The following is an 18921-nucleotide window of genomic DNA, read 5'->3' as shown; positions in this document are numbered from 1 at the left end:
TCAAAAGAAAGAAATTCACCCACCTGTGGTTGCTCTAGTTATACCAAAGTCTTCACTGTGATTTATGTTGATAGTTGTTGGTTTTTAATTTTTAAAAATGTTTATCAAGAGTTCCTCTGAAAACACCATCATTTTGAAAATCATAAAGATGCTATTTGCTTTATATTTATGAAAAGTATTTCTGTCAACACTTAATTTTATCTCTGTGTTCTTAAATCTTCACAAAGAACTTTTAGGCTGACTTTATATTTTTAGTTGTATTAAATGCTAATTTTTTTTAATCTATTTTTTTATTGAAGTATAGTTGATTTACGCTGTTGTATTAATTTCTGCTGTACAGCAAAGTGATTCAGTTATACATATATCAGCATTGTTTTATATTATCTATATCATTGTTATGATAAACCATTATGGTTTATCATAAATTCTAATTCTTAAATAGATAATATAAGTACTTGATGAAAGAGATACATAGTAAAAACTGAGTCTGTTAGTTTCACTTGCATCCTTAGAGTTATTCTGTGTGTGTGCAAGCCTCTATGAGTGTGTATATTTCCTTCTCTCTCTTTTTAAAATTCAGATGATACCATACTGTACACATAGCTCTGCATTTTGCTTTTTCACTTAACTGTGTATCTCAGAGATTGTTCCAGACCAGAACCTAAACACTCATTCTATTAAATCACTAAATAGTATTTCTTTGTAAAGATACATCACAATCTATTTAACTTGGCCAACTTACTTTAAACAGCACTATTAATAACAGTTTATAGTTGGTTTATGGGCCTAATAGAAGTATTCCTATGAAAACTTTTTATTTTTCTCAATAAAATGAATTTTTTTCTCTTATTAAATAAAAATAGAATTGTGTCCTGTAACTAAATTTAAATTTCCTTATGTTTCTTTATCATTTTATTTTTCCCTTTAAAACAATAGAACCAAACTTAATCACTAGCCAATTTTAGTATCTTTATTTGTATCTCACCATATGGAAAGCAGTTAGAAAAGGCTACTGTAATTCCTTGCCTGAAATCTTATTTTTTGTTCATTTTAAAAGAAGAACAGATACTTTAAAATATGAATTCCATTTGTGATCCGCTTTATATTTTTAAAAATTATCTTTTGAAGGTTTTCTTGCCCAGGGTATTAGGGTTTTACAGTGAGCAGTTGATTTGGACTTCCCCATCATAAAGGATTTCTTTGACAACATGATTTAAATAGTCAATAAAGAGAACTTTTGTTTAATAATGAGTAGATGCCAGGGGCCTGACCCCTAGATGGGTTACAGCATTCCTTGGCTTGACCTTAGGTGATAATAAGCAATGAATTGACTTTTGAGTAAAGATGAGGTTTGCTTTATTGAATAGTAACTGTATCATGGTGAGGCAAAAAAAGCTCATACATTGCTAAAAATTAACCTATAAATTGCTGCCACTTCTAACCAGTTATCCTACAGGGTAACAAAAAATTTGATTCAGAAGAATTTCACTAGAACCAAACTGCAATGTACTATCATTGAGACATATGCATAGCCTTGGAAAAGACTCATTTGATTAGTAAGGAAGATTTTTTTTCATACCATAAAGAGAAAAATCTTCAGAAAGTAAATAATTTCTCCCCCTTTTGTTGTCATATTACAGCTTTTCATTTGGAAGGAGGATCTAGTCTTTTTATATCCTTCTTTCCTGACCTTGGGTAAAAGATCTCAAATCATCCCATTAATAACACGTAGTAAGGACAATAAATATTCATTAGAGAAATAAAGATAAAGAGTTCTGTTTGAAGCAGTATAGAATAGTGGCTAAGAGCTTGAATCTTTGATGGCTTGGACAATAAATATTCATTAGAGAAATAAAGATAAAGAGTTCTGTTTGAAGCAGTATAGAATAGTGGCTAAGAGGTTGAATCTTTGATGGCTTGGGTTTGAAAATGATTCTTAACCTCTCCAAGTCTTAGTCTCTTTGTCTGTAAAATGGGGGGAAATATCAGTACTTACTTCAAAAATTTTTGTGAGGGTGTAATGAGCTAATACATGTAAAGCACTTAATACGGTACCTGGTACTTATAACATTCAATGAATATTAACTATCACTATTTTCAGTATTATTGTTTAATGGTACATTCGCTTTTCTTTATGGCATCTAGGACATGTTTTTTAATTCACTCATGATCTTGGAACTCTCCCTGATTTTAGAAGGGTTTTTTTGCTTCTCGTTAAAATTGTAAGAAAATTGTTTTGGACACATTGAGCTGACAATTTTACTTTTACCAACTAAGAGTAAAAATGATCCTTTTCTCTCTAAACTATCATTTGACTAAGTATTTCAGAAACAGTGTTGACCAGCAGAAGACCTACACCAAAGCTAAATCTGACTAGTCATTAAGTAAAAGAATACTGACTCATGTATTTACCAGTTAGTGGAATTGGGTCCTGCCTACTTTCTATCATTTTTTCCAAGATAAGCTCCTTATAGTCCCATAACACTGTTCTCTCAAACTGTTAGATTAGACTCATTATTTAATCATATCAGCATGTTGAAGACGTCCACCAATTTCATCTTGCTGTTCTAATCTATTGGCTTATAATGCTATTCATTGAGTGTTTTACTACATTACTGTGATAGTTGATAACAAGGTACAGATCCTATTCTTTAGGTTAAATTAAAGCAAAAAAAAAAATGGGGACTATCTTTAATTGCAGACTTCAACTGTAATTTGTACAATGGTTTAAAGTATAGGTATGTCATTACAAAAGTTTTTTCTTGTACTGCTATATCATAGTTTTGGTAGAAGAAAACAGAAAAGTATAAAAGTAGTCAGCCCAAAATAATGGAAGAATCTCTAAATATCGGAAGAAAAGAATTGTTTTTTAATCAATGTCTTTTGAATGAACATTAGCTCCTTTTTGAAACTTGACCTTCAAAGATAGTGTTTTTACATTTCTTTTCCTAGTCCTTCATTGGGCCTACACTAATGTTAGAATTCAGTGGAAGATTTTTGAATCTCATCTTCGTAAGTGGACAATAGTTTTCTGTTTCACTCTTTATTCAGCTGTTGTTATTATGTAACAGTATACTTTTCTCCCTTGATTATCTCAAGGTTTACAGGAAATTTAATAAGAAAAGAGATACCAAAAAGTTCATTATATAATTCAGTCATATTTCCAACATATAAATACCACCGTGTAACACATACCTCCTATGTAATTAAAGTCTCTCAGATTCTTTTTCTCCTCTTCTCTGGTTAGTACCCTGGAATCTCAATATAATGTATGTCACTGTCAGTCAAGTTGATGAGTCAAGTAGCCATGAGGGAAATAGTTCAAAATTAAGTCAAAGGATAACATGGGATCCAGGCAGACAAAAAGGCCCTGCTTCTTCAAGGACTTATATAGCTGAAAAAGAAGAAAGAATTTAGCTTGTATCTACAGGTTTCTTTTCATGAGGGAATAGATAAGTCTAACTGGAACACTGACCTGAGCCATGGGTTGGGTCCTAAGGGCTCAAAAGTAAGCAAAGTACTCTACTCAGCATAGTCTTGGACCAGATCTGGGCTATCGGATCAGAAGGCCTCCCACTGAGGGAGAGCTAAGAGTCAAGCCGGGGACTCTAAATACCAGTACCAAATCTCAAGGATTAGAAGTGGATTTTTTAAATGGGAAACAGAGCCAAGAGTCAAGATTCAAGGAAAGGTAATTAGAAAGGAGCAAATAGGAAGGGTATAAACTGATTGCTGCAAATAGTCTTTGACTGTCCCCATACCAGTTTTTGTGGGTTTACAGTTACTTGAGTATCTCAGATTTGCTTAGAAGTACAGGGACAGGTCAGTCAGAAGTTGAGTAGATTTAAGGTAAAAAGAGAGTGACTGCAAGGGGAGAAAATGAAACATTGTGCCTGTAAGAAAAGCAACAACAGAGATCCCAGATGGATGTTTTAAACTTATGCCAGGTTGACTGAGATACATATGAAATTGTGTATTTTTACTTGATAATTAATTTGTATCCTGAACTTTCTCCATATTATAGTAGAAATTAGTGGAACATTTAAACAAATATTCTAAATAGTCTGTATTTAGTCACTGCTGTGTGGAAACGTTACCACAAAAGGAAAAAGAGGTAAGGAAATTTTATGACTGCAGGGTTTAAATCTGTAGAAGAGAAATTTATTCCTTTTTGATCCTGTAAGGGCGATGGTAGTGAAATGTTCACCTAAAAAGCAACAATAAGAATCCTACCCAGAGAACTTTCTACTTGAAAGCTACCTGGGAGGTTGCCCATTTCATCATAGTCCCTCTTTAGTGTGAAAAAAAGACTTCTTAGTCATTAGACCTGGTTGTTGTGAAGTACTAAAAGGACAATGTATGTAAATGCATCTTGTAAGTTGCAGAGTACTATACAGATGTTAGTTGTTATGTCCTCAGAATCCAGTGCCCTCCAAGGCTCTTACTAGTCTTTCAACCCAGCTCATTTCTTTCTCTGATTTCCATATTCCTATTAATAGCATCTCTTTCAGTCTCTCACACTAATTCCAGAATTTAGTTTTTAAGACCTTTTATAATTGATCCCTCAGTAACCAGATGAACTTCTCTTCCCTTTGTGTCCCCTGTCCCCCATTGCACTGATTTTCAGTTTTTGGTTTTTGCATGCATATGTTTCTGTTATAATACCACATATGTGTTCCTGAAAAAAACCTCACATTCTGCAAAATCATGCACTAAAAATAAACAAAGGTTATGGAAAAATAGGATTATAAGCAAATCACTTAAAATTTATAGAACTAAGAAAGAGAAAGAAAAATCTATATAACTTTTTAACCAGAGCCCTGATAAAATAATAATCCTAATTAAAATGCTAGCACAGTTAAATTTCGCTGGCATTTGCACCTAGAAATGCACTCAGACCATCCTTTGTGGTTACTCCTGGGGCTCATGTTTTATTCTTCGACATATAAGGTCTCAAAAATATTTGCTTCTCATAGAGACTTGTGTCATCAAAATTAAAAATACAATATGGGGATATCAGTCAGTTTGGGGTTGTTGTTTTGTTTTGCTTTTTAACACAGAAATATCTTTGCATCCTTTTCATTTGCACTTGCCCTTTCCCCACATAGCTTAACATTGTGGAAAGCACAGCAGTTCTTAAAGCTACAAAACCAGTTACTTCTAAAAAAAACACTTCTGTAGGATTTTCATCTTTTTTCCTTAACATATTGGTAAAGCTTCCTCTTTAAAGAGGAAACTTGTGCCTGATCTTTTCTAAATATTAACTTGCTGAAAAATTTACATGTAAACCAATATGCCTTCTGTGTTATTCCCATAGTTACCAATCTCATAGAGCTAAATGCATTAAGAAACATACTTTATAGCAGAATGGAACATACTTGTTTTATCCCCCTTCACCCCATTGTCTATGAACTCACTGAGGACAGAAACTGTCTCCAACTCATCTCTGTATCCCCTCCAGTGCCTGACGTAGTGCCTTTTGCTTACAGAGCGATCAGAAAGTATTTGTTGGCTCTAATTAATTTGTTCTGCTGCATAATAAATATAAATCTATAGTATAGGGAAGTCCCTTAATGTGAGGACTGATACAACCTAAACATGATTTTGTCCAGCTTCCTTTGCTGTCAGTACCTGCCCTCTTAAGATCTTACGTATTCAGTTTAGAGATTATATGCTGTTACATAGTCATATCTCTTTAAGCCATGTTGAGACATATTGTTATATATGATGCTTCTTGGAGATTAAGCCCAGTCCTCCTATGTAAAATTCTACCAAATTGTCTCCATTTCACTGGTCGGTCACTGACACTAAAAAAGGCAGTAGAGTTTTACAAGTCAACTGGTCAGTTCTCTTCTGTGCTGTATTGATTGAAGTGGTAGAAATAGTGGTGGAAATAGTATGTGTTCCTTATTTCAGTGAGGAAATTGCAACCTTTCCTACATGAGACCCTGGACCATCTCAATCAAAGGAAAGAAAAGGGGAAATAACCATAGTTAAATTCATATTTGTCTTAAAGCAATTACAATGAGAATTTATGTCCTTATTTAGTTCTTATCTTAGGCAAAATGCATTTAATTTTCTGTAGTTGAAACAGTTGCTAAACCTATGACTTGTACATTGCCATAGTAGTGATCTTAGTCATATGTATTTTAGTCAGATGTATCACTACCATTCAATAATTATTAGAACTAAGATATTATACATCACCCAAGTGAAGGGAGGATAAATATTAGTTCTCTCTTTTTTCAGAATGTAAAGAGGCTCCTGCAGAACCCCAAAGTGACAGAGTTTGATGCTGCACGCCTGGTGATGCTTTATGCTCTACATTATGAGCGACACAGCAGCAATAGCCTACCAGGATTAATGATGGATCTTAGGAATAGAGGTGTTTCTGAGAAGTATCGAAAGGTAACCAGATTTATATATTAATCCCACCAAACAGGAACCAAACTCTAGTATTATAGCCTTAACTCTGACAAATGATGTCATACTGTTTTTTTTCACAGAAATGTATAATTCTGTCCTCTCATGTTTTCATTTCCTTAATAAAGTTATTTTCTTCCTGTTCCACAAGCAATAAGAGGTTGTTTCTCTATTTTTTTTTTTTTTAAAAAGCTTGTGTCTACAGTTGTTGAATATGGTGGTAAACGGGTCAGAGGAAGTGACCTCTTCAGCCCCAAAGATGCTGTGGCTATTACCAAACAGTTCCTCAAAGGATTGAAGGTATGATATCTCTATGCTTTCCTAAATGAGAAACAGTTGAAGTCCCTGAAGGTGAGAGTGAATGAATATGATCTTCAAAGTAACTTCAGGATTGCTGCTGATCTAGTACTATGTCAGTTAAAGGAAATTAAAGCAGACATCCTCTTGAAAGCTTTTTGTTTAAATACTTTCTGTATTGGAACAGCATCATCATTGGCCCAAATAGCTGAGAAGGGAATAATGAGATATTTCCAGGAAATACCCAAGAGTAAAAAGGCAGACAGTTCTGTTAGTCATAGCTATTTTACTCCATTTGTTTAAGATTTGTTAGGTTGGTTTTTTTTTGACAGAAATTAAAGATGAAGCAAACAATTGTAGATCTTTTAAAAATACTAACCTATTTTCTTAAAATGGTCAAAAATTAGTTTTAATCTGCTAGCCTTTCTTATGTTTCCTGAAATTTTTCCATTTTCCTGAGTGTTTCTAGTCTCCTTTGCTACATAGTCCTTTTCTTTTATTTGCTCTACATATCATATAATATTTCCACAAAAGGAAGGGTGTCAGTGAAGAGATAATAAAGGAGTTAAGCAACTGCATTTAAAAAATTCCTTTATAATAGCTAACCTTAAATTACAGAGTTTTTTCATAAGATTAGAACATTTCTAATTGATGAAAATAATTAACTATAAAATTCTCCTAAAATTCCTGCTTGACTCTTGTCCCATGAAATCTCTATTGAGTGCATGTCCTTTTCTGATATGAGTATCATTAACTGTTATATTGCAAGTTCCAAAAAAAATGACATAAGAACCATTTCCCCCTGTCTTAGGGAGTAGAAAATGTATATACCCAGCATCAGCCTTTCTTACATGAGACCCTGGACCATCTCATCAAAGGAAAGCTCAAGGAAAACCTGTATCCTTATCTAGGCCCCAGCACACTCAGAGACAGGTAAGATAACAAAGATATTAATAATAAAAACCAGAGACACCAAGAAAATAGGAAATTTAGGGTAATGTAAGAGACTACAACAAAGGTTATATCATTCTAATCTTCCTTCCCCAGTTGTTTCAGTTCTAAGATTCTTTTGGTTTTACATGTGTCAAAGTTAGATTTAAATTCCCCTACTAAGCCTGAAATATTATTTCTTTTGGAATAAAGAAACAGATATTTTGGAGAGCCCCAAATACTGTGTCCTGTCCTTTAGTATCAGACCAGTTTACTTATGCCATTTAAGGTTCAGTTCCATGGCATCTAGCATTTGGAGTTTCAAACATTAAGGCCGAAAATAGATTTGCTGCTTGATTGCCATCCAGAGCAGGTTGTTACTATTTTTGGTGAGGACTGGACTTCGCCAAATGTGGCCAGTATGTAAACTGAGACCTAATTGACAAAGGCCTTTTGTCACACAGGAGAAAAGGATGGCTTTCTTTTTGAGTATTAACTGAAGGAAGCAATTAATTGTCATTTTAATCCAGTGGTTTGTTAGTTTTAATAAAAACAGAAGTTGTCCAGAACAACTTACATAGGCCAACCTGAAATTTTAAATATACACAAATTCTACCTAGTTATAAATTATATTCTTGTGTATTTTTTATTGGGACCACATATTATAAAGAGCCTAATATATGTAGCTGAATCCTATTGGATAGATTGATGTGAGAATTGTTTACTGTTGGTATAATTCTTATATTATTTCAGCTAATCATAATCTAAGGCCTTGGAAGAATAGTGTTTTATAAATGTAATGAATTTCTGAAAGGAGAAAAATATTTTGAGGTACATAAATAACTCTTGTATGATAAAATATATTTTTTCACTTTTTTCCTTAAAAAAAAAAAAACTCTGTAATTTGGTAACAGAACAGAAAGAAAAAAAAAAAAAAGAAAGAAATCTTTTTAAAAATCCAAGGATGAGAAGCAGAACATCTGGGGTTAAATTCAGAGAGTATACTCATTTGGCATCAAAATTTAGAAATGTCAGCTAAGTGGTAAGAATGAAAACCAGCCCAAAGCTATTCACCTATCTGAGAGGCTTTTTGAAAAACAGTATAACTCTGTTAAATAGCCTTCTAATTAACATGATAAAAGTAAAAATATTAATTTTCTTATGAATTTCATATAAGAATTATTGAATAAGAAATTAGCCACTTATTGGTAAAGGGACATAATAGACCACCAGAAGAATATTGTGGATGATTAGTTCATGACAGCAAACCTTTCTAATTTGGGGAATTCCTTTCCAAACAAAGTTCAAAATGAGGCTCTTCCAACGAAACGCACATTTATCAGTTGTCAGCATCTGTTGGCATTTGTCACTATTACCTAAATATATATATAGTTAATAATTCAGTTACTTCATCCTTTTATATAACAAATATTTGAATGCCTTCAATATGTCAAGAACTGCTGGGGAAATAGAAGTTACAGGAAAGACAAGGTACCTGCCCTCAAGGAACTTACATGAAGGAGACAGACAGTAAACTAGTAAACAAATAAAGAATATAATTTGAATGAGATAAGTGCTGTTGAGGAAATAAATAGGGTAATAAGCTACAAAGTAACTTTGTAGAGGTGGGGAGGGCTGCTTTAGATGGAGAGAACCTCTCTGAAGAAGTGATACTTAAGATGAGCTTTGAATTACAAGAAAGAACCAATCTCATAATGATTAGGAGGAAAAGCATCACAAGTAGAGGGAACACCGGAACAAAGTCCTTGAAGAAGGAGAACTTGGCAAGTTCGTGGAACAGAAAGAAGTCCAGTGAGGTTGGAGCATAACAAGTAAGGAAATAAGAAGTTGAAAAGATAAGTAGGGCTGGATCACATAGGGTCTTATAGGCTCTGGTAAAGAGGTTTTTTAAATTTTTAAATGTCATAGGAACCCACTGAAGAGCTTTAAGCATTCAAGTGACATAAACTGAATTATGTATTAAGAGATCACCTTGTGGGGAGAATGGATTATTGAAGACAAAGTTAGAAGCAGAAAGACTACTTAGGAGGTGGCTGCAATAGTCCAGGTAAGAAATGAAAGTGCTTTGGATAAGGAACCTAGGAGAGAAGATAGAATCAATAGACTTATTTAATGGAGTAGAGTAATGGAACAAGGGTAAGAGAGAAACCAAGAATAACTCTCAGGTTTTGGGGGGAAATCAAGAGTTTTGTTGTTAAATTGCAGATGCCTGGTAGATAATCAAATGGAAATGTTTGATGCTAAATTGGGAGTCAACAAGATTTTGGTGATTTAAAGCCATGGGACTAGACTAGATCACTTAGGGGAAAAGAAGAGGATGCAGGACTAAGCACTGAATAGAGGATTGGAGTCAGCAATGGAGACTGAAGAAGAGACAGAAGGATAGGAGGAAAACCAGAAAAACTTGGTGTCATAAATATCAAGGAGTGAGTGGTTACCTGAGACCAGTCTTCTGAGACATAAAAAAGGTGAGGACAGTGAAAACTCCATCAGACTATTCCCCAGGTTCAATGAGTTTGGAAGCCAAATTAGAGAGGGTTACAAGAGATAAGACAGAATGGAGATAACAAACAGTATGTAACACTTTTTAAGAAGTTTTGCTTGAAGGGGTCAGAGAATGGGATTGTAGCTAGAAGAGATTGTAGGCTCAGGGGAATGAGAGATTCTAGAGCATACTTATAACCTGATGAGAATTATCCCTAAAGAAGGAGAAATAGGTAATGCAGAAGAGAAAGGACAAGAGTTGCAGAAGTGAAGTCTTTAGGAGATCTAGAACACAAGCAGAGAAGATTTTGATAGGAGCAGAGGTACTTCTTTCACTGTAACAGCTTTTTTTATTTTTAATTAATTTATTTATTTTTGGCCGCATTGGGTCTTCACTACTGCGCGTGGGCTTTCTCTAGTTGCGGCGAGCAGGGGCTACTCTTTGTTGCGGTGCACGGGCTTCTCAATTGCGGTGGCTTCTCTTGTTGCAGAGCACAGGCTCTAGGCGTACGGGCTTCAGTAGTTGTGGCATATGGACTCAGTAGTTGTGGCTCACGGGCTCTAGAGCACAGGCTCGGTAGTTGTGGCGCACGGGCTTAGTTGCTCCACAGCATGTGGGATCTTCCTGGACCAGGGTTCGAACCCATGTCCCCTGCATTGGCAAGTGGATGCTTAACCACTGCGCCACCAGGGAAGTCCCCACTGTAACAGCTTTGATGTTGAGAACATGGGGGCCATCTTGTTTGATTACTTCTATTTTCTCAGTAAAATATGACATCAAGTTATCAGCTAAAGTACAGGATAAAAAGAGAAAACACTGTGAAATTGTTATCTTGTAGGCTTGTAATCAGATTTACTAGGGAAATGTAGTAGGACTTCTAGGCACGACTGAGTGCCCACTGGAGTTCTGTGGTCATTAATTTAAAATACAGCCCATGAGCCTAGTTGCGTGGTTTTCTCTAGCAACTTTTAGCTGCACTAGATTAAATGAGGAGAAGGCTGATAGCTGGGTCCAACCAGGATTTTAGGAAACAAAAAAAGAAGGAGGGTATTGGATAGTGAAAAAAATATTGTTGAATGAATTGGAGGTATTGATGAGGTCAAAGAAATATTACAGTAGAGGCATTAGCATAAGTGAATTAAAAGTTGAGGGAGTGGTTATTAGAGAAAAAGGTCTTCAATTCAAGATTTCATATTGTGGATACTTGTAATACAAAAGTTTATGTTATAATCATGGATGTTGGTGGCTGTGAGGGATGAAAGAACGAATCAGTATGGGTGAGGAGACCAGGACGTGAGATGAGTAATCCACATTGGTGTTAAAGTCACTGAAAATCTTGAAAGGAGCAGGAATGAAAAGGAGGACAGTAAACCAGAGCTGAAGTCTTCAGGGAATAAGAAAGTGACCAGGAAAGGAGGTCAGGAGAAAACAGTGCAACTATATCATAAGCTTCTAAGATAGTGGAAATTTTGAAGAAGGCAGAGAAATGGTTATGAAACTATAGTAGGGGGCACAGAGGATACCTATGCCACCTCCTGGCCCTGTTTAACAGAAAGAAGACCACAGAGGACTTGAAAAGACCTACTAAACAATTCACTTCTTAGTTTGCCATGTAGATATACCGGCACAAGTACACAAAGACATGTACACAAGGATATTTACCAAAACATTATTTGTAATGGTAAAAAAACAGAAAGAAGCTAAATATTTATCAATAGAGAACTGGTTACCTAGATTACAGTACATTACTGTGCATTCTTCTTAAGAAATGGCATAACTCTTCATGGGATAATATCAAAACTTTCGAAGATATATTAGATAGAAAATTAAGATGCTATAATATTCCTTTTGTGTAAAAAAAAAAAAAAAGCTTTATATAAGCATAAACGTGATTGTGTACATATGTGTATATAAATGTCTGCTTGACTATACATATATATAATATATATGTGCAAGCATGTATATGTTTATGTATACAGTAAATATTTCTGAAATAAGAAATAAGAAATTGTTAATAATGGTTACCTCTGGATACTGAGACAGTGGTTAGTTGTATACATATCTATCCTTCCCACTAGGTATTGTATTAAGTATTGTAATCTTGAAGTAAGAACTATGTTTTATTAATATTTGGGTTTTTCACAATATTTAACACAGTGCTTTACATATAGATGTTCAACAGATATTGTCAGATTTCTTATGTTGGCATCTGTAGTAGTTGATATGACAAGATTTACAGTTGGGAAATATAAACTAGAGATTAAATTTGGTTGATGTTACCAGACAATTTCGACTTTTGCAGTTTTCCTGTACGGTATTTTGGCTCTGTATTCACTTAGACCCACCCTCGGCTCTAGGCACCATCTTCACACTGGGTTATCACATTTAAAAGAGTCATTGATTTTAGTCATCTTTATGGTTAACTTAAGTCTCATCATGATAGAACTTCTTGGTTTTGTTGTTATTGTCATATTAGAAGATATCAAAGGAGATCTGGCAAGAACACAACTTTGCAAAGCCAGGAACAGTTGTAGGAATGTTTTAGCCCTTAGCTTTAAGTTAGTGGTTAACCTGTTTGGCAGTATAGCTATATCCACAAATTGGGTTTGCTCTTTCTCGGCAGATGGGACTCCCACATATCCTATTTATCAGGCTAGATTTTTTTTTTCTCACTCCAGAATTGCTTCTTACCCCTGATAAAAACAAGCAACTTAAACATTTGGTGAGAAAAGGGAGCTATCTGGTCATGCATTCCAGAATTAGTCAATTCAGAAAGGAAGTACTCTTTCACATTTATACAAATTTAGTAGAATCTTGTTGTTTTTGTTTCTATGAAAGCAGCAGTCCTTTCTCATTGGCCTTTTTTCCTACAGTCAATGCTTATATGATTTTTACTACCTGTAAGTACTAGATTCAAAAATTTGAATTTTAGCCATAAGTGTAACAGTCCACAAAGTAGATAAAATACTGCCTCTTAAAAGTTTGTTTTTCTGCTTAACTGAATGATTAACAATTAAAGTAATGATTTCCAGAAACACTATGTGTGAAAATTTTTTTATTTTTCTAATACAATAGGATATAAATTGGTTGGGTTCTCAAGGTGTCCTTGTATGTGTGTGTGTGTGTGTATATATATATACACAGCATGAACAGACTGCTGTTTTCTAATGTTTGCTATCTGCATTAATTAATGCTTTTGGTTGCTATGGTGAATTACAGAGCACAGGAAGATGTGTACAAAGAATTGAACTTGTGTATTCCACTTAGCTTCAACCATCATATAAAAATGATTTGCTGTATGTTTTACTGTTGGCCTCATCAGAACATCTACTTTTAAAATTCACCAGGGGAAGGAATTAAAAGGAAAAATGTCAGGGATGTTTTTTTTAATTTTTTTTTCACCAATGTTCCTCCTTAAGCCAGCCTGACTAAGTAGTAGGAGGCTCAGGAAAACATTTATTAATGTTTTCATAACCAAATGTGACATAGTCATCTTTGTTAGGTACACAACTGAGTCAAGCTCTAAGAGCCTATCCCTACATGTAAGTTTTGTCCTTACATTGATATAACCTACACCCACCGTTACCACCCGTGGCATCTTCTTCCCTCTCCATCAATACGAAATACTCTGGCACCCTGAAATTATCAGACTAAAGGATAGTGTTCTCTGGCTATGTTAGAAACCTGCTTGAATTTATTCCTTCCCAGTTCTTGCCTTTCTTTTCCATAAGAAAGATATGTACTCTAGAGGCAGGTGATAGGCAGAGGGCAGCTATGGAAAAGCGATGTCATTTTCCAGGGTGATCCTTATTACTCCACTCAGCTGCTTTTCTTTTTTTTTTAAGATTTATTTATTTATTTATTTATTTTAATTTTTTTAAAATCAATTTTTTTTTTTTAAATTACACTATACTAGGTGTGCTTTATTTATTTATTAATGGCTGTGTTGGATCTTCGTTTCTGTGCGAGGGCTTTCTCCAGTTGTGGCAAGCGGGGGCCACTCTTCATCACGGTGCGCGGGCCTCTCACTATCGCAGCCTCTCTTGTTGCGGAGCACAGGCTCCAGACGCGCAGGCTCAGTAATTGTGGCTCACGGGCCCATTTGCTCCGCGGCATGTGGGATCCTCCCAGACCAGGGCTCAAACCCGTGTCTCCTGCATTGGCAGGCAGATTCTCAACCACTGCACCACCAGGGAAGCCCAGATTTATTTATTATTTATTTTATTTTATTTATTTTTGGCTCTGTTGGGTCTTAGTTGCGGCACGTGGGCTCTCTCGTTGAGGTGCGCAAGCTCAGTAGTTGTGGCGCATGGGCTTAGTTGCCCTGTGGCATGTGGGGTCTTAGTTCCCTGACCAGGGGTCAAACCCGCGTCCCCTGCATTGGAAGGCGGATTCTTTACCACTGGACCAGCAGGGAAGTCCCTCAGCTGCTTTTTAAATTGACTTACCAGATCAAGAGCTCAAAACAAAAGTGTTACTGTCTAATTCTTCTCATTAGTCACTGTACCCCTGTAAGGGAGAAACCTACTTCCCTTCTTCTTAATGGAGTATTCTGTGTAATTCATGAGTATTTACTCAAGATAAGCTGCATAATGGGTCTCAAGCTAGATTTGTCCCTCAACATCAAGAGCACTGCTTATGGAATGTTACTGTAAAAAATACTCATTTTCTGGCAAAAAAACTCATTTCAGTTTTGAGGATTTTATTGTTTCTGAATACTGTAACAGCCTTTTTTTTTCCTCCTGTTTTCCACCTAGGCTGACCCTAGATAGTTACAACACAGACCAAACTATGGGTAGAGTGTCCTCTGTCTCCTTGATGGCACATTCTTATAACACTGGAATTGTTTTTCCAAAGAACTCATCCTTTAATGAATATTAAACCAGTTGGGACTGCACTTCAGAAGCCATTATTATCTCAGATCATTGGTACCTCTAAAACCAATATAGTGGGAAGATTTAAAAATATATATCCTTAGAAATTTAGTGTATATTCTTGAGGGTAATACTATGGTAAAAGTTACAGGGACTCATATCAGTTTTTAAAATTACAACCAATTGTAGTTTATTTGATCTCTTTCTTATGAAATACACCCCTAAAGATGCTGACAAGAACTGAACTTGAGTTTTAGATGTTCATATTCCCCTTCCCCTTCTGTAGAAATATTAGTAAGAATTGAAACAACACATATCAGATGTAGAAAAAGACAAGAACCTGTATTTTGCCTGAATATTCAGTCCCCAAATAATTGAGAGTTTATCATACTTGGTAGAAAAATATTGCTATCACAATTATACAACTCGTCCTAAGCAAATGACCTTTTTCAGCAAGAAAAAGCTGGCCAGTAACTGGAGGCAAATACTTGAAGGAAAAAACCTTGATAGTATAGAAAATTTTAGTCATTCGTGAACAGTGGTAATACTTTCCTATAAGTTTATAAAGAACCTCTTTCCCTGCAGCCTAAAGCACCAGATTAATACTGGATTAATAATTTAGGCTTAAGGCTCATATCTCCTTTCTGTGCTACTAGAGGAAATCATACAAATTATAGATTAGGGCCACTACAAATTCATTGTTTCTCACTTCACTTGGGCCTTCAGGGATACTCAGTCAAACTTAGTAGTTCTCTTTCTGTCTCATTCACTACATCAGTTTAGAATGTTTTCCATAATGTCTAAGTCACCTAACCCACACCAGTGTTTCCTACTTCACAGTGGAAAAAATTGAGTCTGTCAGACATTAGCTCCCTCAGTGTCTAGCCCCCATGTTTATAAACTTAGTTACATATACCTACCTTAATCTCCTTCCTTCATTCTAAAGGAAATACATCCTCTTTTCCAATTCAGAACTAACCTCTCTGCCAACACTCGTTTTAGACTTCTACCATCATTTACTTGCACTTTCTGTAATTATTTGTAATTATTTGCACTTCCTCTCCTCTCTCTCTTTCTCTCCCCCTTCTTCTCCCTCTCCCTCCTTCCTTCTTCTGTATTTTCGGCTTGTCTTCCTCTAATTACTTTTCCACAGACTACACGCATACTCATGTTTCTCCTGTTAAGTAAAGTATTTAAAGCCCTTGAGCCTGGGTTCTCCTCTAACCTGTCTTCTCTTCAGTCAAGCTTCTTAGATAAAGTCGCTATCTTCACTTTTCACCTCTTCAATCCATGTACCCTGGCTTCTTGCTCCACTATAATACACTGAAACTCTTCTTGCAAAATCACATTGCAGGAATGTGCACAGTGGTCTCTTTCAATCCTCACTTATTTACCTCACTACTGCGTTTAACACTTAACCATTCTGTTCTTCTTCAAACTCACTTGTCCCTTGGCCTCTCCCTCTGGTTCTCCTCCTACCTTTTTGACAGTTTCCTTCTCAATTGCCTTTGCTAGCTACTCTTCTTGCTTATCCTGTAGATGTTAAAGAATCCTCCCAAACTCTGTCTTTTGGTTCTCTTCTCATTCTACATGATCCCCCTAGGTAGAACTCATCTATTCCCACGGCTTCAGCTGCCACCTGTATTCAGGGACATCATCAGGTCTCAATGTCCAGATGTCTGGTGGACATCTCCATTGGGATGTTCCACAGGTATCTCAGAAACAGCATGTTTTTGTCTTCCTTTAAGTCAGTCAGTCTTGCTTTCTTTGTTCTCACACTTAAACCACTATACCTAGTCACCAAAACCAGAATACTTAAAGTTATCACAGATTCTTCCTTTATCCTCATCCTTCACATTTAATCATTGACCAACTACTGAATGAAGAGTCTACATTTTTTGTGTCTTCTATATCCAGTCCTTCCCCTCCACTTCTGGTATTTCTTTAGTTCCAACTTTTATCATATCTTCCCAAAAGTCTTACAGTAGCCTTTTGTTCTCCAGGTTTTCCCACCAGCAACCCCCAATTCATTCTCACATAGCTGCCAAAATTATCCTTCAGAAAAGCAAGTTTGACCATGGTAACCTGTTAAAACCCTTTGGTGATCCCCCCGTGGCCTATAAGATTCAAGATTCTCCCTCTCTTCCTCTCACTATATCTGCAGCCATAAAGGAGAAGTTAGGATGGCTCCAAAGTTTTGTCCTAAGCAAGTGAAAAGATAGGTTAGCCATCCACTAAGATGGGGAGAGCTATATGTGGAACAAGCTTAGGGGAGAGGATTAGGGATTTGGACATGCCGAATTCAGAAATAAACTAAACAGCCAAGTAGAAATGTCGAATAGACAGATGCTTAAGTCTAGCATTTAGGAGAGCAGTCTGGGCTGGAGATAGAGATTTGGGAGTCATCAGCAGATAAATGTATTTAAAAACCACAAAACTGGGTGAGATCATCTAGGGAAGTGCAGTTCAATAGAACTTTCTACAATGATGGAAATGTACTATATCCATGCTATCTAATAAGGTAGCTACTAGCTACATGTGACTACTGAGCACTTGAAATATGGCTAGTTCCACTGAGGAACTGAATTTTTTATTTTATTTTAATTAATTTAAATTTAAATTTAAATAGCCATATGTGGCTAGTAGCTACTACATTACACAGATATAGGGAGTAAGTGTAGATCAAGAAGAAAGGAGGACCGGTGAATGGATTCTGGACACTCTACAATTAAGAGGTTCAGGGAGGGACTTTCCTGGTGGTCCAGTGGTAAAGAATCTGCCTTCCAATGCAGTGGACGTGGGTTTGATCCCTGGTCAGGGAACTAAGATCCCACACGCCGCGAGGCAACTAAGCCCACGTGCCACAACTACTGAGCTCGCGTGCAGCAAACTACAGAGCCCACGCTCTGGAGCCCTCGCACCACAACTAGGGAGAGAAAACCCGCATGCCACAACTAGAGAGAATCCCGTGTGCCACAACTAGAGAGAAGCCTGCACACCACAACAAAGGGCCAGCGTGCCACAACGAAAGATTCTGTGTGCCGCAACTAAGGCCCCACACAGCCAAAAAAAAAAAAAAAGAAAAGAAATAAAGAGATCCGGGAGATGAGATGAGACCATCAAGAGATACTGAAAAATGTCAACTAATGAAGTAAGAAGAAAACCAAAAGAATATGATGTCCTGGAAACCAAGTAAAGAAAGTATTGAGGAGGAGCCAAGTGATCAACTTAGTTTAAAAGGACCAAAAGCCTTGATAATACACAGTACTGACAGGATGTGGAAAAATAGGCACTTTCCTGAATTGCTGGTAGAATGACATCTGTAGAACACCTTGGAGATACCTACCAAAATTTAAAATGCACAGTATGTCCACACAACTGTATATAAAATGCAGTTTATAGACTGTATATAAAATATATATTAAATATATATATACATATGCATGTATCTTATAATATGAATATGTAAATTTGTAAATATATGTATATACACATAGATGGTATCTCTGAAAGGATATTCATAAGAGATGAGTAATAGTGTTTGCCTCTAGAGAGAAACTGGGGTGCAAGAGGACTGAGGTGAGAAGGAAACTTACTTTTTTTTACAATATGCCCTTTTTTTATATTATACCATGTGCAAACATTTATCTAGTCAAAAACAGATATTTTACTTTATAATTTTTTTTTTTTTTGGCCGTGCCGTGCAGCTTTCAAGATCTTAGTTCCCTGACCAGGGATGGAACCAGGGCCCCCTGCAGTGGAGGCACAGAGTCCCACCCACCAGACTGCCAGGGAATTCCCCAAAACAGTATATTTTAAAGTAACAAAAAATGATTGTAGAATATATAACACTATGGAACACTTAAAGCATCGTGATGCTAAATACATTGT

The 18921-nt window shown here is 36.0% G+C and overlaps 1 protein-coding gene across 2 annotated transcripts in view; it reads left to right on the top strand.

The window, feature by feature from the left end:
- The window catches only part of VPS45 (vacuolar protein sorting 45 homolog), a 68657-nt gene that overhangs the window by 22182 nt on the left and 27554 nt on the right, over window positions 1–18921 (top strand). For both annotated transcript variants that reach the window (XM_061183551.1, XM_061183550.1), the window contains exons 11-13: window positions 6250–6408; window positions 6616–6723; window positions 7532–7653. In XM_061183551.1, the coding sequence (XP_061039534.1) occupies window positions 6250–6408; window positions 6616–6723; window positions 7532–7653 (389 nt within the window). The remainder of the gene's footprint in view (window positions 1–6249; window positions 6409–6615; window positions 6724–7531; window positions 7654–18921) is intronic.

The sequence above is a fragment of the Eubalaena glacialis genome, chromosome 3 (genome assembly GCF_028564815.1).
Source record: "Eubalaena glacialis isolate mEubGla1 chromosome 3, mEubGla1.1.hap2.+ XY, whole genome shotgun sequence".
Classification (NCBI taxonomy): Eukaryota; Metazoa; Chordata; class Mammalia; order Artiodactyla; family Balaenidae; genus Eubalaena; species Eubalaena glacialis.
Note: the sequence above shows the minus strand (reverse complement) of the source record. Positions and strands in the feature narration are given on the sequence as shown.